The sequence below is a fragment of the Lipotes vexillifer genome, unplaced genomic scaffold, assembly GCF_000442215.2.
Source record: "Lipotes vexillifer unplaced genomic scaffold, Lipotes_vexillifer_v1.1 scaffold426, whole genome shotgun sequence".
Classification (NCBI taxonomy): domain Eukaryota; kingdom Metazoa; phylum Chordata; class Mammalia; order Artiodactyla; family Lipotidae; genus Lipotes; species Lipotes vexillifer.
Window position 1 is genome coordinate 1501209 of NW_006779491.1, and position 26818 is coordinate 1528026.

The window sequence follows — 26818 nt, forward strand, 5'->3', positions numbered from 1 at the left end:
AGGGGGTGTTGGGGCCGGAGGGGGTGAGCCGCCCCTGTCATCGTCGGAGATTTCCATGTCCTCTCCAGAAGAGCATGGAGAAGCCTGTAGGGGTGCAGAGGACAGTCACAGAAAGCTACTGCCTGTTCCTTGGTCTTTTCCTCAAATCTCTGTTCTCTTGCCTAGTTCCCTTCCTTCTCCCAACCCTGCCTCCTGGGTCCCAGGGACTTCCCCTGGCTGACCCCAACCCAACCTCACCTGGTTCTGCCCGTTGGCTTTGGGTGACTCCCGGGTAGCTCCTGGTTCCCCACTCCCTGTAGGTGCCACATCCTCAAAATTTGCCGGGGCTGGAGGGGGCGTGCAGGGCCCGTGACCTGACCCAGAAGGAACCTCGCTCCCTGTGTCCCTAGTCCCAGGGCCCGTGGTGCTGTTCTCTTCCTCTTCCTCGGTATCAGAAGCCAGAAAAGAAAACTTGGAACGCTGCTCCTTCAACAACATCTCAATGCGGGAATCCAGGCTGCTGTGCTGAGCGAAGGGCACACTCTCATTGGTGGTCTCTGGGGCCGGAGAGCCGGAACGGGCAGGTGAGGCTGGGCGGGGGGAGGTCCGAGCTTCTTCCCTCTCAGGGCTGGGCCCACCACCACCCCCGCCTCCACCGGGTTCTGGAGGCTCTGGGGGTGGAGCTTCTGAGGCAGGAGGCCGGTAGTCCTGGTCAGCAGGCCGGTTGGGCTCAGGGGGCAAGTAGGAGGTGTAGGAAGGTGGGAAGCGCTCAGCTGTATTTTCAGCAAAAGGTGCCCCAGGGGGCTCCTCCCGAGTTGCCCGGCGGGGTGGGTAGGAAGCATGGCGTTGGTAGCGATTCCAGCTTTCATAATATGCTGGGTAGTTTGAGTCAGAACCACGAAAATGAGAGGATGAGGAAGAAGAGGACGATGAAGAGGACGAGGCCAACGAGGAGGAAGAGGAGGAGGATGCGGCGGTGGCTGCAGTCGTGGCGGAGACGGCTGCAGAGGTGGTCGTGGGGGCTGAAGACGCAGAGAAATGGCGGCGAGAGAAGGAATCTTGGTAGCTGTTCTCTGACCGCCGGGGCTTGAAGGAGGCTGAAGTGGTGCTGGAGAAAGCGTGCAGAGAGGTTAGCTGGGTTCAGCTCCGCATGCCCCAACCCCGCTGCCCTGCTGTCAGTACCCAAAACCCCTCTATGCTGCCCCCAAAGGAAGATCTACACGCTACTAGGTTCCTAGCTAGAGAGTAAATTCCCTGAGGACAGGGATTTGTTGGCGGGATCCAGAGAAACTAAGACAAATTACTCCCAACCCCCTCTTAGAGACTCTAGGTTTCTTCTTCCCAGTGGCAACTCCCAGAATCTGGGGGTCCCAGAGGATGTTTCCGCTGTACCTGCTGGAGTAGGCAGAATCCTGAGAGTAGGGGGTGCTGCCCCGAGACGTGTAGGGGGTTCCTTGGGAGGACTGTGGGGTGAACTGGCCGAAGGAAGATGGGGTGTCTTGTCGGCTGCTGGAGAAGCTCGTGTCCTGGGAGCAGGGGGTGCCATTGCCAGGAGTGCCCACCACAGCAGTGCCTGCTGGGAAGGCAGCTGTGTCGGAGGAGGAGCGGCGGCGGGATTCAGTCTGGAGGGAGAGAGTGGAGCAGGGAGAAAGGAAAAGAGCTCAAGCACCATTTGACCATATGCTCTTCATCAAACCAAGAACCCCAATACCCTGCTTTTTGAAAAAAGCTAGGCCTCATTTCCTTGGCTCTTCCTATACTTAACCATGAAGTCCAGAACCTCCCAAAGGCTGCTTCTGGCATCGAAGCAGCGGGCCCATGTGGCTAGGGCTGAAGCAACCACAAGCTTCTCACCGTCTCAGTGGCTGCACCAGAGCCCTGGAACTTCTCACTGAGGGCCTTGCCCCCCGTGGGCACCGTCTGAGGGGTGTAGGCGCCGTTGACTATCAGTTCATAGTACTTCATCCGTTGTTGTCCTGGAGGGAGGAGAACGGGAACCAAGGGAGTCAGATGGAGGAAACAACTCCTTTCTGATTTCGTGTCCCCACACTTCTTTCTCGGGCCTCAAGCTTCCTAAGATTTCTTGGAGTCTTGGGTTTGGGGCTTTCAGTTCTTCTACCTCATCTCTACCTAATAACTGCTACAGACAACGTATTGGATGACATTTCACAGTTTACAAAAATACTTCTAACGTGCGTTACTATGTTGGATGATCAGCAGGAGAGAGGAGCATCCATACCCCTATTCTATTTTATAGGCTTAAAGAAAACTAACCTGCACAAAGTGGTAAAACTAGAATTCAAACCCAGTCGCCTGATGCTACATCCCATCATCCTCTTCATCTTATAAACTAAAATTGCTAAATGGCAGCCTGAAGGCTAAACGCAGCCCACTGTTGTGTTTTATTTGCCCTACACAATCACTTAAACTACTGGCAAGGGCAAGGGAGGAATGCAACATTTAAAACCCAGGATATTTCACACAAGAACCTAGATTTCTGGTTTTAAGAAAAACTATCTATGTTAGTCCTCATCCCCACTTACAAACTGGCTAATGCCAACTAACAGCTGCCTCCTTCCGATGCCACTAGACAGTATGCCACAGTCCCCACCCCTCCCTACTGCTCCTTAGCACAGAAGCCAAGACTGCTTCACTCACCTGTACAGGTCCCTAATTCTCAATCCAAAATTTCAAAACCTCGTGTTTTTAGAATTTGGTGTCAAAACCTGATATCAGGCTATTTACTATACTTCTTATTCATCCCACCTAGTGTGACTCTTCGTAAGTTTTCTTGTAAATACAGTCATACACTAGACTAAAGGGTGCTGCCCCAACCCTGCCAAAGACAATACACAAAAAACCGTATCTGGGGACTTCTTTGGTGGTCCAGTGGTTAAGACTCCACGCTCCCAGTGCAGGGGGCCTGGGTTCGATCCGTGGTCAGGGAACTAGATCACGCATGCTGCAACTAAGAGCCCGCCATGCCACAACTAAAGATCCCGCATGCTGCAAGGAAGATCCCACGTGCTGTAACTAAGACCTGGCAGCAGCCAAAATAAATAAGTAAATAAGTAAGTAAATAAACGTTAAAAGAACAAAACCCATATCCGTACCATAAACTCTCTGTAAAATTCTGATGTCAGAAACACACCTGGCCCAAAGGTTTCAGATGAGAAATCATGAACCTGATCACCTGCCTGGCCCCAATAGGCATTTGCGCATACCATCTCTGCCAGAGCCCAACCGTGGGCAGCAGGCGATGGAGAACTCACCTTTGATGTCGAGCTGGGCATGGATGATGTTGCCCATGACGGAGGTAAGGTGGAGGTTTTTGACTGTTTCCTTGGCTCCCCGAGTGCTGGTGAAGAGCACACGGGCTAGGCCCAGGTGCTTGCGAGTACGGGGGTGAAGAAGGATCTCTACCTCTTCCACCTCACCATACTTTCGGCACATGTCCTTCAGGAAGGTCTCCCGCACGTTGTCATTCAGTCTTGCGAAAGTCACTTCTTTCAGTGGGATCTGTCCGATGTAGAATTCATCCAGCTGTGGAAAGGACAGTAGTTATGTCCAGGGTCTCAATACTGACCACTGCTCCTCTGCCCTTTGGGAAATTTTAGCGAGACCCATGAGGCCAAGAGAGATAAAACTGGGAAACTACGAGGCAAGGGAATGGGGAAGGGGTTCCCAACAAGGGATACATCAGTCTTGACCCCTCTCTTCCCTGAATTCTTCTCACCACAGAATAATGACAAGAACCAGGAAAAGAAATGCACAAACTGAAAACTAAACCTCCATGGAAAGAACTAGTTATATAGAAATAATTCACCAGTTCAGCTCTTACTAAGTCATTACCAAGAACTGGTCACTAGGAATACAAAGATGTGAAAAAAAGAGATTCCTATTCAGAAGAGCAGACAAGACAGACACACACAATCGCAACATGACAAAACAAGTGTCAGCAAAGGTGGAGACAGAGTGTTTGGGAGCCCAGAGAAGGAAACCTTTGTTCAGAGTGGAGGCAGGAAAGAAGTCATAAAGATGGTGTCACTCAAACTGGGCTTTTTGGATAAACCGGAGTTCACCAAAATGACAGGACCTGTAGGGCAGAGAACTATAAAATAACGGGGCATTGCCTAGAAACTGCAAAGTGCGTGGTAGGACAGAACACAGGCATGCAGGAGATGAGGCTTGGTCAGATGAATAATCATACACACCAATGCACAAAAAACGTGGACTTGGCAGCCAAAGTAAAATAAAAGAACAGGTCTTCCCTGGTGGCGCAGTGGTTGAGAGTCCGCCTGCCGATGCAGGGGACACGGGTTCGTGCCCCGGTATGGGAACATCCCACATGCCGCGGAGCGGCTGGGCCCGTCAGCCATGGCCGCTGAGCCTGCGCGTCCGGAGCCTGTGCTCCGCAACGGGAGAGGCCACAACAGTGAGAGGCCCGCGTACCGCGGAAAAAAAAAAATAAATAAATAAATAAAAGAACAGTAAAACCAGAGATAAATGACAGCAATAAAATGAAAAGGAGAACAGAGGCGAGGAAGCAAGGGAAAATAAATACGAGTCTGTATTAAAGGAGTGACAACAGAAATAGAAAAATTAAGGTAAAAAGAGACGTGTTTAGAAAAAAGAGTTGGCACGACTTGGTGACACATTAAGGACAGAAGAATCATAGGATGACTCCCAGGTTTCTAGCTTGTGCAGCTGAGTAGATAGTGTTGCCATTCATCAGTAAAAGGAAAATAGAAAGAAGAGCAGGACTAAGAGAGTGAAGATAATTGTTTTACATCTCTTGAGCTTGAGGTTTCTATGGGGCCTCCAGATGGAGCTGTCCCTCCACCAAGCGTATAAGTCTGGGGTTCAAGAGACTGATCTTGGCTCAGATCAGAGGTTTGGAAGTCATCAACACTTCAGTAATAGTCAAAGTTGTGGGTGGGAAAGAGATTGTCCAGGACAAGTGTACAAAGTGAAAAAAGAAGGACGAGAGAATCCCACAGTGACTTATTTAAAAAAGAAGAAGAAGAAAGAATCAGCGAAGGAGACTAAGAACCACCAGTTTCCTAGGACCAGTGCTCCAAGGCCTGATGAGTCTCCTGCCTGGACAGGGACATGGGAATCCTCTGAGGAAACGAGACGCAGGAGGGGCGAGGAACAGAGGACTCCAGGGCTGGAGTCCCTGATGTTGTCACTCCCCTTAACTGAGAAACTGGGGCGACACACAGGGCACTGTTTTGCTATGTGCTGTCTAGAAGCACACAGTGATAGGTGCGGCAGCTAGACCTGTCTTCATCCTTCAAAAAGTTAACACCCCTGCTCGAGACACCTCACCTATATCTTTCTAGAAAATAAACACACCTCCTGTCCAGAACAACTCAGTCTCACAGTCTTGAGATTATTAGATCTGGCTGTGATCCTTTCATTGGCAAACCCCCTTTTATTACACTACACTAAGACTGGACTACCAGGATGGATCCTCCACACCTCCAAGAGCCACCACACCAGGGGACTAGCAGACACGTACCTTAAACTTAGGGACTGGGAGGGAAAAGTCTCTGTTTTTGGACCTGACGTGGCAACGGGGGTCTTGGAGGTCTTCCACTGGTATATACTTTGAGTCCTAGGAAGAAAAGCAGAAACAGAAAGACAGCTCAAGGTGAAATCAGTGTTGAGCTCTAGAGCCCATCTGGAGACCCATAAGCAAAAGAGCTGGGTGCTGGCTGCTGGCTGCCCACTTTAAAAAAGGCAGGCTATGGGTATGGGAGTTCTAGGTGCTGAACAGAGGTAACAGAGAACAGGGCTTGAGTTCCCTAGATGGTAAGGAAAAGCCTGGGGCACTCACGTTGACACTGAAGTGGATCCCATCGTATCGGTACACCTTTTGAGAAGGCCTGCGCAAGGCAGGGTCCAAGGCAGGATCCACAATGAGCTTGTAGTTCCTCCACTGGAAGCTCGGGGCCTTCTGCCCATCTCCCCCACCTTCCTGATCCATCTTTGCTCATTTACACTGTCAGGAAAGAGGAATACGCAAGGGGGCTCAAGACTTAGGCCTGCCTCCCTTGCTGCCCCTCACCGACTAGCCCCGACTCCAGGTACCCCTATCACCCCAGTTTCCACACCTCACCATGACCCAAGGCTCCCCCAGATTTTCTCCCAAGTACCTTCTTTCACCACAACACCCCATTCTCTCTCCACCTCCCAACTCTCTCCTCAAGGCCCCAGGCCCATCTCGCGCCCCCTTACCTTCCCGCTCTCCCTAGCGCGCGCCCCACTTGGCCTCGGCACAAGACCCCTCCCCCGCCCCCTGGCAGGCCCCGCCCCCTCCCGCCTCCTCACCGGCCAGCGGCCCAGGCCAAGCCCGGCTCCGGCTCCCACACACCGGCTCGCGTCCCCGCGCCCCGATCCTCTGGCCAAGAGGTGGCACCTTTTCGGGGCGTTGGAAACACCGCGAGACCGAGCTCGAGACCCGGCTTCGGCCCCGAATCTGGGCGGGGGGTGGGGGGAACGCGCGCCGCTGCCCTCTCCTCCCGCCCCGGCGCGTTCTGCCCCCCCCACCTCCGCGCACGCGCGGCGCGGCCCCACTCACCCGCTCGTGGCGAGCGGCTCCCCCTCCCCCCACCCCGCGCGGCACCTCAGCGGCGCGAGGCGGTGGCAGCGGCGGCGACAGCGCGAGACCCGGCCCCGCAGCGGTGGCGGTGGCGGCGCCCCCCCCACCACCTCCCCGGCGCGCGCACCAAACACCACCGCCACCTGCGCGAGGCCCAGCGGGCACAGCTTCTGTATTCGCACTTTCGCCACGGGCGCCGCCGGGAGACCCACGGGGCCGAAGATAGCGGCTTCGCCTCGGCCGGCGCGCTGTAAGGCTCAAGAGTTGCGGCCCAGGGAGCCTGGAGATTGGCCGCATCCCCCGGAGAGTGGGCTTCACCACAGCTATCCAGCTGCTCTGGCCTGGGGTCCTTGACGAATCGGCGGCGACGAAAGCAGCGACTAATCCCTGAGGATAAGGGGGCGGGGCGGAGGGGAGGAGGCCAGCCAGAGCTGGGGAAATTTGAGTGGCGAGTTGAACAGGCGCAGATTCGTCAGGCGGGCGGGGCGAATCAGTAGACAGGATGCGCGTTCCTTTGCTCCTCTAACCTGCCGCTTCCTCACGCGGCCAAAGGTCTGAGAGGCTGCAGATTTGCCACAAGTCCTGGCCTCAGCTGTTGCCTCCCTTTAACCGCCTTAGTGGAGTCAAGAAAATAATGCCGGGTTAGCCAAGCCCTGCTGGCAGAGTGGGCCACTTTTCCTGGATCTTCCTTACTAGCACAACTCAGAGGACTGCTCAGTTCTGACCTGGGAGAAATGGCTACAGAGTCCGATGAGGATTTTCAGCCGAGTATAGAGAGGCCCGAATAATTCTGAGGAGGAGCCGGCCTAGCGAATCTGCGAATTCCTTCGTGGGCGGGGCCAAGGCGCCGCGCGCAGAGGGCGTGGTCAGCGTGTGGAGCCGGGCGCCGCGGGGGCGCTTCCTGTAGGACCCTCCGAAACCGGGGTGGGCTGGGAGCGGCGCCCGGGAGGTGGAAAAATACTACCAACAACGGTGACTCAGGCTGTTTGGCGCCGCACGTAATGCAGGGAGCGTTTAACTCCCGTTATCCTCCTTGGGCCTCTAGCTGTTTAAGATGCCCATTTGACAGATGGGGATACTGAGGCCTTCAGAAGGTGCCCCATTTTGCCCGTACTGGCCCGCCATTAGTGATTACATCTTAGTCTGTCTCAGAGTTATGTAATAAGGCCGGTGGGCCCTAAAGGACCTTGAGCCGGTCCAGTAAGAAACGATAAACTAGGTCGCACTTGAACTTGGGTGGGTTGGTCGATTCCCCGGGCGTCATGGTCCAAGTGCCCGCCGTTTTCAGGTGTGCAACCCTCTGCCCCCCGCCCCCCGCCCCCCGCCGCTTACGCAGTCCCGCCGCTCGAGGGCAGCACCAGCCCGGGCTTAAACTTCGGACCCTGGGGCTGAGGTCGCCCTGATTCTGGGCACCGTTTTTCTTAGGCTTGTTTGCAGCCATCTAGGTCTCAGGGTAATGGCACTCCCAGGCACTGCCTGTGCTGAGGATGCCCTAGGTTCCAGACTTCTCTCAGTACTGTCAGCCCCCTCGATGTATGACCTTGGGCGAGTCATTAACCACCTCTTAAAGCTTCAGATTCTTTCTCTGAAAATGGATGTTAAATACTGCCATGCGGAACTATTGTAGGCATTAAAACAATGTGGGAAAGGCCCTTGAGGCCTGGTTCATGCAAATTCACAATTTTAAGGAACAGAGAAAGATTTGTCCAAAGTCTCACATCAAAAGAATCAATCCTTCTGGGAGAGGATTAGGACCCTTTGCAAATTTGAGGAAAATGAGGCTGAAAAAATAAATTTATAATGGAAACATGGGTGATGAGATCCGATTCCTTTCTCTTGTCCCAGTTGAAAGATATTGGTTCCTTTTCTCAAATAAAACCATTCCCCATGTGATGGTAAAAGTAGTCTAAGTTTTCACTGACTAGCTGGGTGGCTTTGGGCAAGATCCTCAGCCTTCTTAGGCTGAAGCTCCCTCATCTCTGAAACGGTAATGATAAAGACTTGCCTCTTGAGGTGATTTTTAAATAAGTTAAGTAGGCTAAATAAGATTACCTATGAGAAGCCCCTAGTATGTAGTAGTCACTCAAGAAAGAAACGTACACTAAAAGAAACTTATACTAAATCCTCAATGGATGAGGTAGAGACCCTGGGCTCAGTAACAAGAGTGCAAAAGCCTTTAGCCTTAGAATAACTCAGTCTCCACATTCAGAAGCTACTGGCCCCTGTCAGCACCACAAGGGGGTCATACCTGGAACCTCCTCTCCTCCACCCCTGCCCTGCCCCCAGGGACACTTGCCTCCACTTGATTCTTAAGAACAAGTCAGCTGTTCCCGACAAGGCCTCCCCTTCACCCCATTCACAGCCACAGGGACATGTGTGAAACAATTTATTATACAAAACTAGGTGCATCAAAAATTCAGTGTCAGAATAGCTCTGTATTCCAAGGGCTATGGACTGGACCCCAACCCTTGCTAAGGATCAGGCTGGGCACACTGACCCCAGCTCTGAACCAGGAGAGTAGGAACCAGATACAGAAGCATAAGTGTGGGTCTAGGGCAGTGGGGCAGGCATTTGAACTTCCTCCAAATAGGGTGGCTCCTCCTTGGAAAGGCTGGACATATGCCTAGGGTAGAAACACCCAAATCCCTCTACCCAAACACCAAAGCAAGAGGGTGGAACCCATCAAAATCTGAGAATGAGGAAGAAAAAAAAAAAGCCAACCATAAAATAGATTCTACAAAAGTATAGCAAGGATTGGCTGCCTTCTGGGGCAGCTGGGTGGGTGTGTAAGCTTCTGACCTCCACATTCTGTAAGGGGGCAAGTGGCTAAGAGTCAGCACCAAAGGTCTGACAGAGTCTCCCTGCCTCCCCTCTACCTACCGCATGAGCCTTGGACTGAGGACCTTCCGCTTCCTCCCTTGCTCCTCCCGGCCCAGGTGTAGAGTAGAATTTCCAAAACCCATAGGACAGACTGACAGGGAGAATCCCTGGGAATGTGGGAGCTGCCCAAGGCCCAGCCCAAAGGACCCTGAGGGCAGGAATCTGTTCTCTACCTGAGAGTGGCCACAGGAAGTGGCTCCAGGCAGGGCAGGGGATGGGGTCCGTAGACCTGGGGCCTCTGGCTGACCCCTGAGGGAGGCGGTGCTCGCAGTTGTGGCTAACACCGGCCTCACACAGCCTGCAGCTCCCCCTGCAGGCGACTCAGCTCCTCTAGCTCTTGCTTGTGGCGGTCGGTCTTGTGAGCCACCAAGGAGCGGTAGAAATGCAGGGCAAAGGCCATGAACACAAGCCCAACAGGTACCATGATTGCCGTGGAGGCCATGGCTGCTTGCCAGCCTGGTCCATGGGCCCCACCACCGCCACATGCTTGCCGAGGTGGGCAGGCCTCAGGTGGCTCAGCCTGTGACGGGGCTACAGAAGCAGAGGATGGCTTGGAAGCTGGACTAAGGGAGGCGGCCACTGGTGGCAGAGTCTCAGGCACCTGGGAGGCAGGTACCACAGAGCCTGGTGTGCCCAGGGGGGCCCCGATGGGCACAAACTTGACCCAGCCAACCAGGACAACTTCAGCGAGGAAGAGGAAGGTGCCCAAGGCAGTGGAGAAGCCCCAGGCCAGCTCCACATAGCGGTGGAGTCGCTGGTGTGGAGACTGGTGGACAGAGTTGAGGTTGTGGATGTTGCTGACGGCTTCAATGTGAGGCAGCAGACAAGTGGAGACCATGAGTGCAAAGAGGTGCACAGCCACCAGCACGGTGGTGCAGGCACTGAAGGCCACCAGCAGGCCTGGCGGGTATTCGTGGTTGCTCTCCAGCTGTACCTCTACCATGGCCACCTGTGGGGACAAGAAGGGATGGGTTGAGTGCCCATAACGTCAACAGTAGAAGGGTTTTCTGCCTCTTGGTGTACATCACTGATGTATCCCTAAGACCTAGAACAGTGCTTGGCAGAGAGAGGGCACCCAGTCTTTGTTGAATGAATGAATGGACAGCCTTGGCAAGGCTCTGTCCTGTTCCAGACCTCAGTTTCCCCACCTGGCTATCTAGAGGGCTGGATGGCATGTTTCTGACAATCTTATCTTGTTATAACATAGGGGTTAAAAAGCACAGATTCTGGAGTGGGGTGGCCTGGGTTCATTTTCAGCTCCATAAGCTGTGCAACCTTGAGCAAGTGGTTTGGTTCTCTCTGTGCCTCAATCTCCTCATCTGGAAAATAGGGATTGATAACAGCACCTACCTGTCTTATACGGTTGTTTTGAAAATTTAATGAGATAATATATATCAAGTGATAAGAACAGTGTGAGGTACACAGTATGCTCAGGTAAGTGTTTGCTGTTATTATTAGAGTTAACGCTGAAGTCCAAGGCCAGAGTTTGCAAATTGGCACGCCATAAACCCAGGCCAGCTTGCAAACATGTTTTGCTTGGCTCAGACAGTGTGTTTTTTAAAGAATTACATTGCCAACTTCTAAAACTCAAGAGATTTCATGTAAATTTTCCTATTTCCAGATCCTCTTGGAAACTTGGAAGGTCTGGTTACACCAGGCCCACATTCCTGCATGGCGCCGATCAGCTAGGGCTGAGTCATGGCTGCTCCCTTTGGATGGGTGAGGAGTGTCTCTTGATAGCCACAGTCCCCACCCAGCCAACTTGGCATCCATATTGCCAAAGGCTTTTGCAAACATTTGAGTTGATGATTCTGTTCTAGGCTTGTATACATTTGGACTCTAGAGCTGGACTGCCTAAATTCAGTCCTGCCACTTACTTGCTGTGGAACCCTGGGCAGGTGTCTTAGCATCTCTGATCCTCAGTTTTCTCATCTGTAAAATGGTCACAGTAGTGGTACCTACTTCATAGGATAATAGAAGGATGATACACATAAAAGCCTTAAGCATAGTGCCTGGTACTTAGTGATGGTTCAACACAATTTATATAATGTTATTCTAACCCAGGCCATCTGAATTCCAGAATCGGGATCTTTCCCCATGCCTGGTTCTTGCAAGATCCATTAGGTTGCTCTGGGGCTGGGGGAAGGAGGAAGGTGCAGAGCCAGGAGGGTGGTGGTAGGAAGGCAAGGCTGAATATTTTGGGAAATTGGGCCATGGCGGGTGTTAGCAGGTGTTTTCCACAGACAGGGATCTGGGCCAGGCCTGGTCCTGGTTTCTCCCACAGCCTGACTCAGCCTTGACCTCCCCTGGCAGGACTGGGGCCAGTCTGGCCCCCAGAACCTACTCATCTGGCCTCTTGATCCTGCAGAGAAGGTCCTGGCCCTTAAGCTGTCACCCCAGCAACATGCAAGTCCAGCAGCTGGCCAGATTGTCCCCTTGGGAACAGGCTGGACCATGGGGGACATGGGGGTGGGGCAACTCCCTCAGCTAGGTCCACGCGGCTGCTCCCTTCCCTCTGCGGTCTGTACAGGTGAAGGGGAGCCAGCTCCCTGTCCTGAGATGACCCCATATCAGGAAGGGTGAGCTGACCTGCAGATCCAGACCCCCACGTAGAAAACCATAGACCTAGGATGACCCTTAGGGGTAGAAACTTTCCCTCTTATCATTCTAATACAGAGGTTGTGGCACAGAGAGGAGCAGAGACTAACGCAAATCACCTAGTGCTATGACCCCTTTTTATCCTCATGTTGATATCCCCCTTATGTTTCTATGAGGAACCCCCTCCAGCCCATTTTCTCCTTTTTCCTGTCATGATGGTGGGAAACCCTGGACTAACAGTCTAGCGACCCTGGGTCCTAGTTCATCCTATATCCTTCAGCTGCTGAGTGCTCTTGGCAGGCAAAGCCACTGCCCCATTCTGGGCCTTGGTTTCCATTAACAGGTAGTCTGAGGCATTCTGATGTGTGTCTTGCTCTGACATGCTTGGATCTAGGGTTTGATGACAAGAATGAGCTCACCTTGGGGCAGCTACTTGGCAAGCTACAGAGGGTGCACCCTCCATGATCTCACAATTTCCCACTGGCCTGAGAGGAGGCGGAGGCCTGTCCAGGGTTACATAGCTGGCCACAAGCAGGAAAGAGCCAGGACTTGTGTCTGCTAACTGCTCCTCACCCTGGGACCTCCCTCGGCCCCTCCTCCTGTGAGGCCTCTGCCCAGGACCATCAGCGGATATCACCTGCACTTGGAGTTTATCATCTCCAGAATCACGTTATCAGCTTCCTAAGCAGCTTTTTTCGCTAGGGGCTCCCTCACAGGCATCCTCTCTTCTCAGAGCTTTCCTGGGCTACACTAAACACCCTCTGTGCCTACTGGGGCCTGGCCGCCCTCCTTCTTTTGGGCGTGACCACTCCATCCAGTTTGTTCTCTCAACCACCCCACCTCCCAGCCCCCACCCAGCTCTGATTTGCTGCTGAACCCCCGGTGGGGATCTAGTAACCACTAATGCTGGACCACGCTCCTTTTGAAGCACTTCGCTCTATCCTTGCATATGTATCCCCCTTGGTGATTGTCTACCCCCATGACATGACGTGTCCCCTGTGACACCTTTAGGGCTTGCTTATCCTCCCCACGGCCCAGTTTATGCTAGGAACCTGTTTATACACACACACACACACACACATAAAAAGGGACTTGCGGAATCCCTTGGGACCTTGTTTGCTACCCTTCTTGTACCTCTTAAAAACCGGTTTTTCCCTTTCCGCTACCCTGTCTCCCTTGGGTACCCGTTCACTTTGCCCCCAACGCGGTGCCCCCGCCCTGCGCTTCACCCCCACCCTGTGCGCCCCTTCCCTTCCCTCACCATGGCGAAGCCCGAGAGCAGGGCAGACGTGCGGCTGGAAGCTTTCAGCTTGGCCCGACTGAGGTAGAGGCGGCGCCAGCTGAGCGCCCGCAGCGAGTGCTGACTGGCCCCCATCAGGTCCAAGTAGCCGCGGTGCACGAACTCCCGGTAGGTGGCCGAGCCCGCGGGGCTCTCGGCCTCCGGGTTCAGCGGGGCCTGTTCGCCCGGATCCCCCTCGCCGCCCTTCATCCTGGGGCCGCAGCACCAGGCGGGCCAGTCCATCAAGGCGGGGCCGAGTCGCCTCGGGGACCCCAGCAGGGCCGGCCCAGGCCGGGGAAAGACCCCATCCCCCGGCGGGACGAGCGGGGATGCGGACGGTGAGCGCCCAGGAAGACGTGGCCCGGGAGGAGAAGGAAGAGCAGGCGTCTGCGTGGAGCCCTAGGGGCTGAAGCAGGACTGCCGAGGCCGAAACAGGAACTGGGGCGGAGGCGGAGTCGGGGCGGCCACATGATGGGGTGGAGCCGGGGGACCGTCCGCAGAGATCCCAAGGGACCCCGAGACCCCAGTCCACTTAGAATATCCTCTAGGTGCCTGAGCCCCGCTGAGCTGAACGCCCAGCCCCAGCCAGTGACTGGGAGTTCCGGGCTCTGGACCACTGCACGTACACCTGGACACCTCCAACGTCCAGACTCCAAAACCCTACCTAAACAGTGAACTCCGGGAAAGTGAGCTCATCTAACTGTAGGGACCGCAGGAGACCCTGCATCCTCAATTTCCGGAAGCCCAGCAGGACCTAGGTCCCCCAGATCCATCCAAACAGCCCCCTCCTCCCAGGGCCTCAAACAGTCGGGTCACCCCCGCCCTAGCCCCACATCCCCAACGCCGCAGACACACACACGAACTCGGCGGCCCCGGCTGTAAGATTTTGACTTTTATAGCAAACCATATTGTACAGACCCGGGGCCCAGGGGCCCAGCCCGGCTGGGTTCCCCACTTGCCCCCGGCCGGGCTGCCTCCTCCCCCTCCCCCAAGCGGCCCCATCCTCAAGCCTTTTGCGATTCCCAGGACCCCCTCCCCTCCGGCCTTTGGTCCGCCCAGTCCCTCCCCCCACCCGCGCACCTCCCTGTTACCTGAGGTATGTGGATAGATTCCCCCCTCCCCTACATGGTACAACCTGGCTCCCCAGGGAGGCCCGGGCTGAGGGGCGGGACCTGGCCCCGACCCCTCTCCCTGGCTCCCCAAACCCCGCCCCCGCAGTGGAGGAAGGGGCAGGGGAGGGCCGAGAGTCTGTTACTAAGTTCCCACGGCAACTAAGAGGGGCCCTTTCCAGCCTTAGCACTGGCTTTGGGAGGTGTCCATTGGCTGCTAATTCCATGGCAACCAGGAGTGGCAGTTCCCTGGGCAAATGGGATACAAGTTTCCATGACGATGAAAGAGTGGGAAGAGCCAAGCTGGAGGAGTCCCATCTTCCCCATCACTGGGCTGGCACCCCACCCCCACCCCCCCACCCCCAGGTCAGGAGGGGTGGAGCTGCTCAATACAGTAAAGCAAGAGAGAGCCTGGGGGTGGTCCAGTCCAAACTGGGTGCCCACCAGTCCAGTCTCAGTCCAAGCTGGTCCTGTCCCCTCAAGCTCCGGCTCCCCCAGGTCCGAGGTTCCCCCGGTTCAAGTAACACTTCAGTACGGATGAATGTTCAAGTATAGTGCGGGGAGGCAGGTAGGGGGCTGGGGTACCCCTCACCGCTCCCCAGGGCCGCGCCGAACAGCGGGTAGGCCCGCAGCCCCCACTCCTCACAATAGCTGCCATTGTCAGTGACGTTCAAGGAGTCAGGGCTGAGGGGAAGGAACTGAAATCTGGGGAGGGAGGAAGGAGAGGGGTGACCCCGAGGGGGTGCTCCTGCCCCCACCCCTCACTCAGCCCTGCCTTTCCCCTGGCTCCCCGAATCCCCTCATCTCTGACGTCTGGATCCCCAATTGCTCCTCTGGTTTCCCTTTTTGGCCCCACCCCCACCCCCAACTCCAAGTATCTGGTCTTTGTTCCCTGAACCCTTGGTGGTCTGCCTTCTGCCCGCCCCCACCCCCATCCCCCCCCCCACCCCCGCCCATCCTCCACCTCCCCCAGCCCCCTGGCTCCCAATATCCTGTGTGCAGATACCCTTTCCCCATTCTCCCTCCCTCAGACTTGCACCTCTGCCCCCCTCCCACCATCCCTTTGGCTCAGCACCCCCCAGTACCTCTGACCCACTCCCCCCAGGGAATGGACAATGAAGCAGGTGGAAGGGGGAGGGGATGGGAAGGAGAGACCCCCAGAGATATCAGTGCAGGGGGTAGAGCGGGGGAGGCTGGCTCAAGTCCCTGGGCAGGAATCCCTAGTCATGAGGTGGGGAACCTGGCCTCCTGGCAGGGGTGAAATGAAGGCCTGAGGTCCAGGCTCCTGATGAGTCCTGGGGGAGGGTGGGGGGCACCCAACTAGCTGTCCTTGAGAAGCAGCTTCTCCTCTGGGCAGCGGAAGGGGCCAGGGGGCCCGGCGGCTGCCAGCCGGGCACAAGCTTCAGGGGAGAGCTGGCGGCAGGAGCGCAGGTCTAGGCGGCGTAGGCGCGGGCAGCGGCGGAACAGCGGGAGGCAGTGGTCCGTGAGGCGGTGGCAACCTGGGGATGGGGCAATGGCAGCTGAGACCAGGAAGGTGAGTAGCGGGTGGGCATGGACCACAGGGACCAAGAGGTTAGCAGGATGAACAGACAATGGACCACGCTTACCGGCGAGGTTGAGGTGCACCAGGGTCTCTCGGAGCGGGGAGGTGGGGGCCGTGAGGAGGTGGACACTGGGATCCCCAACGTGGGCGCAGTGGCTCAGGTCCAGGGCGCTCAGCTGGGGTGCGTGGCGCAGCAGAAGCCGCAAGGAGGCATCCGTCAGCTCCAGGCCGGCCAAGCGCAGCTCAGCTACCCCCTGCAGCCGCCCACGGCTCTCCGTTTGCCCTGGGCAGGCAGAGAAGAGGTCAGCCTCCTGGCTGCTGCCACCCCTGCACCAGCTATGTCTCCACACTCATCCCTCACCACCCCCTAAACCTGCTCCCACTATAAGGGAACCTCGACTTGCATTCTCTACGTGGCTCATGGCTTGCTCTTCTCCCCCAAACACACACAACTCGACATCATTTCATCTGTCCAGTGCTCACACTGCCTCCTCAAGGAGGCCTTCCATGATTACTCCACCTGAAACTGTAACATTCCACATACTCAAACCCCTTCCCTTTTTCCCTCTTTTTCTCACCATCTGACATATTATATATTTTTCCTCTCGTCCCACTAGAATGTCATTTCCACGAAGGCAAGAATTTCTGTCTGTCTTGTTCTTGCTCTGTGCCCAGGAATTGGGGCATAGGTGCTCAATATGTAGTCACTCATCCAACAAATGACATCCCCGATGGAACTGCCATCCCAGCAGGCTCCTCTGGCACATCTCTCTCCTTCCATGATCAGTGGAGTCCCCATCTGGATCCCTTCACCACTGGGGCGACACCACTCCTGCCTGAACTCCTGCCCTAGCCTCCTCACTCACTCATCCAAAGAGAGCCGTTCTCAAATGCAAATGAGACCACATCCCTCCTCTGCTAAAAACTTTCCAAGGGCACCTCAGAGAAGTCCAATCTCCTTGGTAGAACATTCCAGTTCCTACAAGATCTCACCCATCTCAGCTCCAAACTCCTCTCTCTCCCCGCCAAATACTTGGGCCAAACTCCACAGGGGACCCTACCCCAAGAGATTCTGCCTGGGGCCACCTGTGCTCAATCCCCTGCCTGGCTAGTGTCCCTGGCTTTCTGGTCTGAGCTCAGAGGTCTCCTCTATCTCTATCTCCGGGGCAGAAGAGCACCCACTCCTTATCTCTGCACCCAAAGCTTTCCATTTATTTTATCTACCACAATCCTGCATTTCCGTTTTTGGTTTTAGTAACTTAATTCCCTTGGTGCACCAGCAGCCATTGCTTGAGCATGCACCGTGGGCCAGGCACCAGCTAAGTGGTTGCCTGCTTCTAGGCCAGCGGCTCTCCAACTGGAAAGGCTTCTGCATCTCCCTGGCAGCTGGCCCCGCCCCCAGAGTTCAGGTAGTCTAAGGTGGGGCCTCAGAGTTTATTTTCCTAATACATTCTCCAGGGAATTCCCTGGCGGTCCAGGTCCAGTGTTTACAACTGTGCGCTTCCACTGCAGGGTTCAATCCCTGATTGGGGAACTAAGATCCCGCATGCCGCCTGGTGTGGCCAAAAAAAACCAACCAAACAAAAAAAAACAAGTTCTCCAGCGATGTTGAGCTGCTGGTCCAGAGACCACACTTTAAGAACCACAGCCTTGGGAAACAAGTTCTCTGATCATCATTCCTGTTTACAGATGAGAAAACTGAAGCTTCAAATCACTAAACAATCTATCCAAGATCTGAATTAACAGAGCCAGGACACGAGGCCTTGTGACTCTAAGTCCAAACTCTTCCCACAGCGCTATCTGCTTCCCAGACACCAGCCTAGCCCCTAAATAAACTAGATCAGATGTCACAAAGTCAGGAAGCTAGCCTACACAAGTGTTCTATGGTGTCTGCATAGTGCTAAAAATTTTCTCAGTGACTGATGCTACATAAAAGGACTTTTTTTTTTGCCACTCCACGCGGCTTGCAGGATCTTAGTTCACTGACCAAGGATTGAACCTGGGCCCTCAGCAGTGAAAGCTTGGAGTCCTAACCACTGGTCTGCCACGGAATTCCCAAAATGACATTTTTATAAAGAAATTTTTGATGTGGAGCTTTTCCTTGAAAAATTGTCAGCTCTGTCATCACTGGGCTACCCCTTTCACCTGATGATGAAAGCTGCATGGTGTACTCCCTAACGTCCTGCACCAAGCCCATCACTTCTGTAACCTGCCAGGCCACACCAAGTCTGTGGGCACCTGACTTGGCAATCTCTGAATTCTACCTCTTTTTTTTCTTTGGGGAGCTGAGAGCCTGGAAAGGGGATGTATCTGCAGATGCCCTCAACCTCGGGCCACAGCTAAGAGCCAATAGAGGGAAGCAGAGGAAAGAGAGGTCACGTGTGGCTGGGGCGGGAAGAGTGGGCATCAGGGAGGATTTCACTGAGGTGGGCCTTTAAGCATTTGAACATGTGGAGAGGGAACATGGGAGGGAAGCGTAGCTAGGCAAAGAACAGCAGGGACAAAAGCAAGGAAGTAGGAAAACTTTGTTTTGCTCCAGGAATGCTGCACGAAGCCAGGGAGCCAAGATGATAAAGGTGGGTGTAAAGTCCCAACGAGAATTTAGGCCTTGGAGGCCTGGACAGCTCACCTTTGCAAGCTCCTGAGAAAGGGGCTTAGACTGAAGTGAATTGAAGCAGGAGGAGATGGAGTCAGTCTGCCAGACAACCGACACTTTCTCACCTCCTGGAACGTACTGTTCCCAATGCTCAGTCCAACCCCAGTAAGAGTGGGCAGTGGGTGGGTGCTCAGGTCTGGCTCTCAACCCCTCTGGGTTTCTGGGGCCTCATCCAGAAAATGGGAAAAATCCTAGTTCTTCCTCTACTCCCCTTCCAAGACTGCTGTGGAGGGGTATGAGGTGGGAAGAAGGGAGCCATGAAAGAGAGCTGTGGAAGCAAGGTGCTGGGGTGAGTGGACGGTCCTCACCCTCACAGAGCTTAAGAATCTTGTAGGAGGAAACTAATTTTAATCAAATCATTTCACAGCTGTACAGTGATATGCTGGGAGGGGACTGTTCTCTAAAAGAGGGACTGTAATCTCAATGGGGGATAAGATCATGGAGGGCTTCTAGGAGGAAGTGACATTTACGCTGAGGCCTGAAAGACAATTAGGTGTTCATCAGGTGAAGGAGGATAGAGCATTCTAAGCAAACAGGAGTGGGCAAAGGCCCTGGGACTGGAGGAAACTTGGCAAGGAGGCTGAAGTGTAAGGACACCATAGGTCAGTGGGAGCCAGACCGGGCTTTATCGACTGGTAAAATACTGATCTTCATCCAAAGACCACCAGGGATCAATGAGAACAAGTGTAGAGCATGGAGTGACGTGGACAGATCTGATCTTCTGGATAGTTCACCGGCTTCATTATGGAGAACAGACTGGTGGGGGCCAGAGAAGATGCCATGAGTATCCCATCTCCTGGCAAGAGCTAGACAAAGAGCCCCAGGCCTCAGCATCCCCACCTCACATCTCCGAATGACCCCCAAAGTGACCAGGCCCGTGCTCACCTGACCAGCCTCAGTTCCCAGCATCTCCCTTTGCCAATATGGTTCTCACATCCCATAAAACTGTTTGTTCCTGCCTCACACTCCCTGGGAAAACGCTGTCCCTTTCAGGACTCAGCTCAAATAGCACCCCCTCAAGGAGGGCTTCTCTCACTGCCTTCCTGCCCACCACTCGCCCCCCGCCCCCCGCCCCCCGACCACAGCTCCCTCCATGTCACGCCATAACCTTCTACTTCTGAGTCTCTCTCTTTCGCATGACTGGGGTTCCACCGGGGCGGGGAATGGGTCTGACTCAGTTTGAGGTCTCCAGGGCCCTACATAGGGCCAGACCCAGAACTATGTGTGCCATAAAGCTGACTTTACCTGGCGGGGGACTTGGGCCTGACCAGGTGAAGAGGTGGCTGGTCTGACTTGGGAAATGAAATTACCACCTCCACACAACCTCCCAAGTCAACTGGCTCTCTCTTTCTGCTCTGTTCCCTCAGCAAAATCCTTATCCTATCACTGTAGGACAAGAGGATCTAGGGGCCAAATCTGTTGCTCAGTCATGTTTTTGCTGGGTCCACACATGAATTTTAAAAGAATCTGAATTAATTGCCATCATTTAAAAACCAGGATATTTCATAGAAAATCCTTATTTCTGGCTCCTCTTGACAAATGGAACTGACCAGCCACATTGGGCCTGCATTCTTCCACAGCAGTCACCGCTGCTCCCTCTGGCGAAGGCTCTCCAGTAGTGCCCGCCACACCCAGAGACTTCACTCACAATCCCCTGGCTTCTCCCAGAATTGTGTCATCTTCCTGTCCTGTATGTGTTTCATCCCATAATCATATTCCCCCTAGAAGGCAGGGGCTACATCCTCCTCATCCTGTTCCCTCAGCTCTGATCACAGGGCCCAGCACACAGCAGGAGAGTGAATGAATGAACAATGGCCAAGCAGGGCCTGTCTACTCAAACTCATGTATCCTGTCCTTTCTTCAAATCCTTTAATACCCAGCAGGAGTCAGAAGAGACCTTGGAGGCCTCATACCCCCACCTTGTCCGACCCCTTCTACAAAGGAGTGAACAGAGGCTGCACCTGGTTTGGTGTCTGGCGGAGGCAGCAGCAGCTCTCGGAGCTGGGAGTCTTTAACATCCTCGATCCAGCGGAGGTCCAGGAGCCGCAGGGCCGGCAGTGGGGCTGAACCCAGGGCAGAGACGGAGAGCCAGGAGCAGCCAGAGAGCACCAGCTCCTGCAGGCCTGGGTGCGTCGGGAAACTGGTGCTAGGAGGACTCCGTCCCAGGTCTGTCCCCCTCCTCCCCCAGTCCTGCCTCACCACCCGGCACTACCTTGCAGTCGGTTCAGAAGCCACATGAGCTGCTTCTTGGAGACACCTGTCCAGCTGAGGTCCAGAGCTCGAGGCTGGCGACGAACCACACCACTAAGCATGGGCGGGGTCAGTGACTTCCGCCGGCTCAGGTCCATTCGAGGCCACAGACGCTTGTCGTAGCACCTGTCGGCCACAAGGGGAAGACAGAGTCCTCAGCTCTCAGGGAGCCCACAATTCCCCACCCCATGCTAACCGGTTCACCCCAGCTCTCTCCTGGTCCATATAAGATAGCGGGGAGGGCAGGAAGCCCCAGGACCCAGGCCAAAAGCACTGGGCTCAGGGGTCAATTCCATCACTAACTGGATGTGAGACCTTGGGCAAGTTCACTCCTCTCCCTGAGCCTCAGAGGCCCTGTAGAGATGACAGTCCAGACTCAGCCTGCCCACAAGGTTGTTGTAAGCTCAAATGGGGTTACTATAATTAGTGGGACTTACAGCTGCTAAAGCGTTCTGCCGTTCTGCCAACGGCAGTGTGTGTGTGTGCCCCGACACACACTGTATTTGACGGAGCCCCAGAGAGATCTTTCAGCAGCCCCCCATCCCCTACCTTGGGCTTCTTATGGTGGCTGTGGGCACTTCTCATCCTCTACTAATTTCTGCCCTTGATCCGTGTCTGCCCATCCTGAGGACCAGCTGCCCAAGGCTTGACTTACAGCCCTAGTCTCCCTTTGATTACTGTATCCCTCCAACTAGAATGGAGGCTCCACAGGGCAGCCCTGGCTTCTTCCCCTCAGCAGCCCCAGTGCCCAGCACCAGGCCAGATGCATAGTACCTTACCTGTTGCACATCTGTTGCATGAATGGATGATGCCAAGCCAGTGTGAACCACTCAAAGCTCCCACAGAACACCCTCTACAACACACCTCATTTATGGCTTCCCATTTATACACTCAGTCAGTGTTTATGGAAGGCCTAGTAGGTCCCAGGTATTGAAACTACAAAGACGAATGAGGCCTCAACAAAGTGAAACAGGTTTGTTTGATCCTGATCCCAGCATTTCTGAGAGCCTTGACTAGTCCAACATGCAGAGACCTGGAGAAGGGCTTCTCAAACTTATTTTACCAGGGAACCCTTCCCCATCTCTCCCAAGGTCATCTACTAATACTTTGTAGTACACTGAAGTTCCTCAAGATTCAGTTTGAAAAGTTTCTTCTAGTACAGTAGTTCAAAGCCATGTCAGGAAATTCCCACTGGGCTAGATGAACTGTGTCAGAAGCAGCAGGGGTGAGGAGGGATGCAGGAAGCTGTCTCTTATCTCCCTCCCAGCCCCCATTCTGGAGGCTTTCCCTTCAAGAAGCCCTGGGCTGGGGCAGTGATGCCCAAACTCTAGTCATTCGCTATCCACTCATCTGCAGAACATGAATTTATGTTTAAATTGATTCCCCTCTTTGAACTTAAAACCAGTATTGTTTCACATAAATATGTTAACCTTAGAAATAAACACTATAATAACAGGCCAGGGTTACTAAATTCTAGCTAGGTGTTGCTGTGGCTTTTGGCTACTACCCAAAGACTACTTTTATTAAACAGGGAGATAAGTATTAGAAAGGTGTTATAGATGTAATAGCACCCAATGGAGATATTTCCTTTTCAAAACTATCAATAATGGAAGGATTAAGCCATGTTTTTGTGCCACTTACAACTGCCAGGCACACTCCAGAGCCCCGGGTGACAGGGAAAGCTGGAAGCACAGACACTAAGCCTTCAATCTGAACAGCTCCACCCCTCTGTCCCACCTGCCACCTCCTACCATTACCCCCCTCTTCTGGCATTCTAGCCTCTCCCTCTCCTGGCTCTGTCCACTCAACCAATAAACATTTGCAAATCTCTCCAATTCTAAAAAGGAAAAGGAAAAAAACAAACCCCAAAGTAACCCACCTTCAACCCAGCTTCTGCCCCTAGGTCCTTTTCTCCATCCTACTACATCCAAAATATCTCTGCTCACTCTGACCCAGTCTTGAGTTCCAGCTCAACTGCTGCCACCACCTTGAAGCCCTCCTGTATCTTCCACGGCTAGAAGGGAGCCCTTCCCCCTGGGGGCACACACAGGCCACCAACTGTTTCTATATCGTACTCCACAAGAGCCAGGCCAAACCACTTGCCCGCCTATAGACACACACAGTTTGGTGCCAACGCATTTTGGCACATGTGTGACTGACAGAAATGCCAACCACCCCAGATCACTCAGGGCTCAGCTCCAGTGCTTCCTCTTCCAGGAAGTCTCTCCTGACTTTTCCTGGCTGTAGCTAATTTGTCCCTTTGCCCTTAGATGACCAGAACACTGGGTTTAAACCTCGGAGTGGCAGCCAACAGTCACTGAGGGCCCCACTGATACTAAGTGTCCAGGCATGGAACAGTGAGAAAACAGGGGGGTGACAGCTAAGTCCACAGTAAGTAAGGCAACAAGGGACATGATAAGAGTCAATGAGAAACTTGGAGGGGGAGACAATGCCTGATCTGAGACTTTAAGGAAGGCAGTAGTTAGGACTTCCCTGGCAGTCCAGTGGTTAGGACTCTGAGCTTCCACTGCAGGGGGCACGGGTTTGATCCCTGGTCGGGGAACTAAGATCCTGCCTACCATGCAGCGTGGCAAAAAAAACAAAAACACAAAAAAATGGAAGGCAGTAGTTATTCCGGTGAGGGGAGGAAGATGATGTGAGTTCCAGATGAGGAAGAACCAGTATCCAGGCCCAGTGCACAGAGAGAAAATGGAGAGCTCTGAGAACCTGAGGCAGCAGGAACAAAGGGCAATTCATCATCTCCCCTTAACGATGAGGATGACGATGACAGTCACTCTAGCACTAACATCTAGTGTTCACTGAGGGTTTACTGCATTCTGTGCACTAAGCATTTAACCTCACAACAGCCCTAGGAGGTAAATACTAGTCTCCTTTTTAGAGGTAAGGAAAATGAGGCCCAGGGAGGTGAAGAGACTTATTCAAGGTCCCACAGCTATTAGTGGTAGCAGAGCCAGTTCGTAAACCAGGCTAGTCTGGATCGACAGCCTGAATTCTGAAGTGGAGAAGAGGCAGGGGTGAGGCTAGAGGAGGCCCAGGGTAGGGGTGCCGTGGCAAGGAGGGCTGGAATGCCAGGCTGGACGGCTGTGGCCATAGAGCTCAGAGGTGAGGAGTATGAGTTGTGGGGATCTAAATCCCAGCTCTGCCACCTCTGTGCTTTGAGTGACCTTAGGCAAGTCACTTGCTCTCTCTGGGCCTCCGCTTTCCATACCATAAAATGGGGTAAAGGCAGCACTTATTTCAAAGGTTTGCTGCAAAAATGAAGGGAGAAGAAATTAACTATACTTCCATTCTTTTAAAACAATGATTGAAAAAAATTAAATGAAAGACGTTAAAAAAAAGAAGGGAGATAGTGCAGGACCCTTCTGAAGAGCTTCTCTAAAAAGAAGAAGGGTTTAGTGCAGTCACTGTTCGTGTCCAGATGTCCAACAGGACCGTGGAAGTTCGTTGTGGACGTGACAGGGAGCCATGGCCAAGTTCCTTCTAGACTAGAGAATGACACTTAGGCAAGAGGTCAGAAGTCTGAGGCCAAAGCATACATCAAGCCAGGGGAGGTAGAACTTTATGTTCAAATGCCTTACCCCATTCCCTTTCCCCCTGACTCAACACCCCTGACCAAGTCAGTACCCTACTAAGCCCACCTCCAAATCCCCAAATTCAACTGCAAAACCTCCCTCTTGCAGAGGCCCTCTGGGGCCACAGAGCCAGACCAGCCCAAACTGCCACCTGTAAGGAATGCACAGCCTCCTGGCTCCAACCGAAGACAGTTCTTCCTTCTCAGCTCTCTGGGCTCCCTGCTGCCACCGCTGTCCTCCAATCTGTCCATCTCTAAGTCTTTACTCCTAACCCCAACTGCCTTGAACCTGGGGTCTAGTTCCTTCCTTGCTCATTTCCTCCAAAGTCCCAACCCTCTTCCCTGCGACTCAGCAGCTCCCCCAGGCCTTGTCCACCCGCCCTCCCTCCACTCACCTGGGCAGATCACTCTGCCGCCCGTTTCCAAGAGAAGATGGAAGGCACCAGACAGGAAAGCCTGCAACCTCCTGCTCTCCCACCTACAAATTTCTCTCCCACTCTACCTTCACTACCTCTTTCCACACTCTATCCTGATTTCCTCATTTTCATTCATTCACTCATTCAACAAGTATTTTTTCAGTACCTACTGTATGCCACGTTATCTTAGAAACTAGGGACACAGCAGAGAACAAACAGATCAAATCCAACCTCAACTCCAGGCGACTTGGCTCCAGTGCCCTCACCCCCACGTAGCACAGCCAAAGATATCAACGCCTCCTTGTAGCGAAATCCAACTGCCACTTCTGGTCCTTGGCCTCTCATGACCTCTCGTCAACACCCGACCCTGCTCATCACTCACTCCTTCCTCAACCTCTCTCCTTCAGGACACACTCGTGCCCTTGATCTCTCTCTGCCTCTTCTTTCTCTAACTCACAAATGCTGACATTCTGATTTCTGCCCTCTTCCTTGAAGTCGCTACCTATAGGTTACAAACTCCCGAACTTGGATCTTTCTTTTAAGCATCAGACCTGTACATCCAGCTGCTCTCTCTCCTGTTTGTTCCTGACTGGCCCAAAGGCCTTTCAGACCAAACACAGCAAATCTGAGCTCTTGCCTTTATCCCGGAACCTGGCCCTCCTCAGTATTCCCAAGCCTGGGCCATGGCATTGCTGCCCACCCAGGCTCATGGACCAGAAACTCAGTTGAGAGTCACCCTGCTGCCCCCACAGCCATTCAGTCACCAAATCCAAGCCATTCTGCTTCTTAAAAAGTGCCCAACTCCAGCCCCTCCTCTCCATCCTCACTTCCCCTGCTTCTTTGCCTAGGCTGGAAGAGCCTCCTGACTGGTCCCACTGTGCCCCACGCAGGCCCTTGCTCCACCTTCCCCCCATTCTTCTCATCAAAAGCCACTACTTTATTGAGTGTTTAGCACCCTTCAGGTACTGTGCTGAGTGTTTTGCAAGAACCACCTCATTTTATCCCTACAAGGTATTGATATGAACCCGGACTACAGACAGGAAAAGGGAGGCCTTGATAGGTATAGCTATCCAGCCATGGCCATTTCATCCAGGGAGTGCAGGAATCACAGCTGATGAAACCCATGGGTGCCAGACTCCAGGGCCCAAGCTGGAAACCACCATCCAGTCCAGCTTCTCTGCTTCATCCGCCTCCAGTCACAAGTCTCCCCTTGAGGCAGAAATCAGGTCCTCTTAAAGCTCTGGATCCCACGTTTCAAACACAGGGCTGGCCCTGATGAAGAGGCCTCAGCAAACATTTCCTCAATTATTACTTGAGGCAAGGATGGTGATCCCCAGCAACTGCTGTAACTATTTGCTTCTATGTTGCAGTTTGACTGGGAGCTCTTCAAGGGCACAGATCTGTGTTCTGAGGATGGAAAAGTCTATGCTTTCAGTAAATATTTGTAGCTGAGTGAGTAATAATGATTACTGTTAAGGCACTGAGAAGTTTCTCTTTCCTAAGTACTGTCCTCAATTTTTTAATGTATATTAGCCTACAAAAACACTAGGAAGTAAATGCCTTGGTTCCCGTTTTAACAGATGAAGAAATTGAGGCATAGAGAAGTTAAGGAACTAGCCCCATAGCATACAGCTCATCAGAGAAAGAGTAATTCACTTATGGGTAATTTACCTCCAGAGCCTACCTTCCTCTCTTCTTAGCTATATAGCTTCCACGGAGACCAGAAAGTATGAACAAGCACCCCAAAATCCTTAGGAAAAGGACTGGGGTTTGAGGTCAGCCACTAACTTCACTGTGCTTTCAGGTGTCCCTCATTCCCCCACCTCTCAGGGCTGTTATTATGAGGAACACATCAGCTAATATTTACAAAGTGCCCAACAGGATGCCGGCCCACAGTAAGGGCCTGGGA

The 26818-nt window shown here is 53.6% G+C and overlaps 3 protein-coding genes across 5 annotated transcripts in view; all 3 read right to left on the reverse strand.

Annotated features, from left to right (window-relative positions):
* SETD1A (SET domain containing 1A, histone lysine methyltransferase) overlaps nucleotides 1-6927 on the reverse strand; it is a 22826-nt gene extending 15899 nt beyond the window's left edge. The window contains exons 1-8 of the mRNA XM_007452703.1: nucleotides 6769-6927; nucleotides 5822-5986; nucleotides 5504-5599; nucleotides 3252-3522; nucleotides 1834-1955; nucleotides 1372-1601; nucleotides 238-1087; nucleotides 2-84 (exon numbers count right to left, since the gene is read on the reverse strand). Coding sequence (XP_007452765.1) covers nucleotides 2-84; nucleotides 238-1087; nucleotides 1372-1601; nucleotides 1834-1955; nucleotides 3252-3522; nucleotides 5504-5599; nucleotides 5822-5971 — 1802 coding nt within the window. The 5' untranslated portion in view covers nucleotides 5972-5986; nucleotides 6769-6927. The remainder of the gene's footprint in view (nucleotide 1; nucleotides 85-237; nucleotides 1088-1371; nucleotides 1602-1833; nucleotides 1956-3251; nucleotides 3523-5503; nucleotides 5600-5821; nucleotides 5987-6768) is intronic.
* A 2028-nt stretch (nucleotides 6928-8955) lies between these two features.
* ORAI3 (ORAI calcium release-activated calcium modulator 3) lies at nucleotides 8956-13756 on the reverse strand. Its single transcript, XM_007452704.1, has 2 exons — nucleotides 13326-13756; nucleotides 8956-10415 (listed from the first exon to the last, which is right to left on the reverse strand). The coding sequence occupies exons 1-2, from the start codon at nucleotides 13584-13586 to the stop codon at nucleotides 9756-9758; spliced, it is 921 nt and encodes a 306-aa protein (XP_007452766.1). The 5' UTR covers nucleotides 13587-13756; the 3' UTR covers nucleotides 8956-9755.
* A 458-nt stretch (nucleotides 13757-14214) lies between these two features.
* FBXL19 (F-box and leucine rich repeat protein 19) overlaps nucleotides 14215-26818 on the reverse strand; it is a 22646-nt gene continuing 10042 nt past the window's right edge. For all 3 annotated transcript variants that reach the window (XM_007452707.1, XM_007452705.1, XM_007452706.1), the window contains 4 exons: nucleotides 20864-21027; nucleotides 20613-20774; nucleotides 16060-16278; nucleotides 14215-15951 (listed from right to left, as the gene is read on the reverse strand). In XM_007452707.1, the coding sequence (XP_007452769.1) occupies nucleotides 15773-15951; nucleotides 16060-16278; nucleotides 20613-20774; nucleotides 20864-21027 (724 nt within the window). In that variant the 3' untranslated portion in view covers nucleotides 14215-15772. The remainder of the gene's footprint in view (nucleotides 15952-16059; nucleotides 16279-20612; nucleotides 20775-20863; nucleotides 21028-26818) is intronic.